The following is a 3,345-nucleotide window of genomic DNA, read 5'->3' on the forward strand; positions in this document are numbered from 1 at the left end:
TATGCTCAAAGTAAACAGAATTAAGCGGAGAAGTGCCGAAGCGCGTGCCGTTTGCGCCCGCAAGTAGAGCCGAGCAAACAGTCTGCCGGCATTTTCAATGCCATAAATCAATGTGGCTGAGTTGAGGCAAGTCATGCGAGAAGAAACCCAAAAGAAAAGGACTAGACAAAGACGCAGATGATGAAGTAGTAGATGAGTGAAACTTTCTTTTGTGCGTATCGCGTTCTGTACAGGCATGTCGTGCGCGCAAAAATTTAAAAAGGAGCGTCCGTGTGCCGCCGTTGCTGACTTTCAGCCTGCTTGTATGCGCGCCATCGCATTTGTTTACTACCGACCTCGCTGTCCTTCCCTGCCTTTCATTTAAAGTTTCTCCGGAATTGTGCCCGATGTTTTTTTTTTTGGTTTGATGCTTTTCTTTACATTTTAATTGAAAAATTCATGCGCCATTTAATTAATTTAATCGCGGAAATTATGTACAGTGTTGCCTACTTTTAGGCGCCCAGCAGCATAGACTCCCAGTCTACAGACAAGTGAACTGCTTTTAATGAGGCTTTTATATACGTTTACCGTTTACTTTGAAAGAAATATTTATTCACTTTATCTCTCGCATTCTCTTTGTCGCTTTGGCGGGGCTCCTGTTTCCGTTGCTTTGTGGCTTTAGCCGCCATACTTGCGGCTGACCCAGTTTTGTAGGCAGCGCTGCTTGTGGCCACTAAGGGTAGTCGAAGATACAGTTAAGTGAAAGTGGCAAGCGGCAGAGCTTTTGTAGTTAATGGAAGAAGGTGTTTACTAAGGATTTACACTCAAATGGTCAGCCAGCAGACAAGTTAACAGAAAAAAAAATTGAAAAAACGCGCGTGAGAAAGGTAAAATAAAATACCGTTGTCAGTCAACTTTGCTTTGTACTTAGCCGCATATTTTTGCGGTTTGTTTGCAGGGATTTATACGATAAGCGCTTGTCGGCACTAAGTAAACTCAAAGGACTGTAAAAGGGCTAGCTTTTAAGCAACACTCCTTTGCCTAGACACCCTAATAAATCACCTTAACTTACTTTCATTTCTTTTCCTTTTTTTTCTCATCCCTTTCAGCTGGGCTGTCTCCACTGTCATGACGCGCGAGAATATGATTCCACGCTCTCGTCCACTTAATGCTGCCACCGCCAATGGCGGCGATACTAGTCAAGACCAACCTGATAACATTGCTGCGCTCATACCCTTTTGGGATATGGCAAATCATCGTCAAGGACGTGTAACTTCGTTCTTCAATGTTGGCACACAGGAGATGGAGAGCGCCGCTCAGTCGGATTTCAAAGCTGGCGAGCAAATATTCATACACTACGGTGATCGTGCCAATGCTGATCTGATGATTCATAACGGGTAAGTGGAGTAAAATCTTCTCTTCTCTTTATACTCAATATTTGCACCTAATCCTCATCACCCCAATTACGATCATTCACCTAATACATATGTAACCTAAAAGCGCTCTCAGCTGTACAAATTGAATGTAGAGAAAGTAGTAAATGGTACACGGAACGCTGATCTAACTGTTCGAAAGCTTCATGGAAACTTTTACCTCCTTAAAACTCTATTAATTTAGGCTGAAAGAACTGAGAGACAAAATGATCAGCGTTTTTCTTGAGTTCTGCAATATGTTAAGATAGAGAGCGAACACGCTTTTTTGTTCCGGAAAAAACTACTCAAGATGCCTCGTAAGTAACTGGCACAGGCAATTACAGTAAGAACCACAATGAGACCTTCAGGTATGCAATAGAAAACAAATTTAGTACTCCACCTAGTTGGAAAAGATATTCTTGAACAGAAAAGGTTTTGAAAAGGAATGTGATAAGGCAGTACGGTGCAAAAAATACATAAATACATAATAGTAGTAACACCCTAAGTCAAGACAGAGGTCGAGAAAAGAAATAGTCAAGTTAAGAGCCACGATAACCGGGCGTTGGTCCATTGGCGAATACACAAAAGATTATTTAGGTCCGCCTTGAAACCCGATGTGATTGTTAATCTTAGAATTTATTGATATCAAATTGTAATTAGATTTTGTGAGATAAATTTTCCATGCCAGAAATGCACTCGAAGAACTGCCATTGCCTCTCAAAAGGCGACTTATATTACGAAAAATTTTTCTTGTCATTTGAAGTTGCCTATCGAGGTCGGTGGTGGACCTCGTGGAATTTTTAACCGTCCACAGAGTGGCAGTCTAAGAGGGGATTCGAGCATCGTTTTCACAGTAGTTCATACTGTTCTTTCTGTGGTTTGACGAACGTAATACTCGGTGAATGCGGAAAGTTTATTGGAAGCCACAATTATGATCGCCATTTCCCACTAACCTAAGCGCTATAAAGCGTCCAATTTGTGGATATTTGCGAAAACTCCCCTCGCTCTTATTTCGTCCCAACTTCATTTGTACACGCAGAGCTTTTGGTTGCGCATCTTCCCACTACTTCATTGCACCAAAATCATAAGCTTAACTTAGCAATTTTTTTTATAAACAACACCACTCTTTCTCTATATCTTTATTTCTCCCTCTCTCCGCCACACACACCAACACACAGCTTTATCAACCCCACCAATCCGAAGGATTATGTCTGCATCAAACTCGGTCTGGGCAATTCGGATCCGCTCTTCGAGCAACGCGCCAAACTACTTCTGCTCATGCAGATAACAAAGAATACCGACTTGAAGGTATTGCCTCCGCCCACCTACATATCACCTGAGTTGCTGGCATTCGTGCGCGTTTTCAACATGAACGCACAGCAGCTGGAGCACTGGATTACGTCCGAACGTGCCATGGATCTGTTGCATATCGACTGCGCGCTCGAGACAACGCTCGAATCGAAGACATGGCAGTACTTGCAGACACGTCTAATGCTGCTGCTGCGCGTCTTTCCCACCACGCTGGAGGCGGACGAGGAGCAGCTGGCTGCATACAAGAAAGGCGAGTTGTATTTCTGCTACGTGGAGGCGATGGTGCTGGAATATCGCGTGTTGGAGAAGCGCATACTAGCAGCGGCGCTCGAATATGCTCGTCAGCGTGTCAAAGCTTAGGCGATGGCACGTTGCGTGGAAGGAAAGGAGAGGAGAGGCGTCGATGACAAAGCGATAAGGAGGCAAGCGCGGAAATAACAGCAGGTTTTTGAATGTGTGGAACAAATGGAATTTGTGCAAACTAGCCGTGGCCATTGAAACTTATAATGCTCAGCAATACAAACAACAATTATGTTTAAGTTATTTTTTCTGAAAATTTCTTAATGTTTTCTGAAAATTAAATTGTTTCAATTTAGTTTTTTTTTTAAATAAGCTCCTTTAACATACTATGACATGTTTTAGC

General features: G+C 42.8%; 1 protein-coding gene across 1 annotated transcript; it reads left to right on the plus strand.

Annotated features, from left to right (window-relative positions):
• Positions 1-1,088: 1,088 nt before the first annotated feature.
• Positions 1,089-3,331, plus strand: LOC118754489 (actin-histidine N-methyltransferase-like; the record flags this gene model as incomplete). The annotated part of the gene is given in 2 exon segments (XM_036489362.1): positions 1,089-1,376; positions 2,570-3,331. Coding segments are annotated over 2 exon segments (781 nt in total), but the record flags the coding sequence as incomplete, so codon positions are not given.
• Positions 3,332-3,345: the final 14 nt, after the last annotated feature.

Source organism: Rhagoletis pomonella, unplaced genomic scaffold (assembly GCF_013731165.1).
Source record: "Rhagoletis pomonella isolate Grant_MI unplaced genomic scaffold, Rhpom_1.0 Rhpom_scaffold_04001, whole genome shotgun sequence".
Classification (NCBI taxonomy): Eukaryota; Metazoa; Arthropoda; class Insecta; order Diptera; family Tephritidae; genus Rhagoletis; species Rhagoletis pomonella.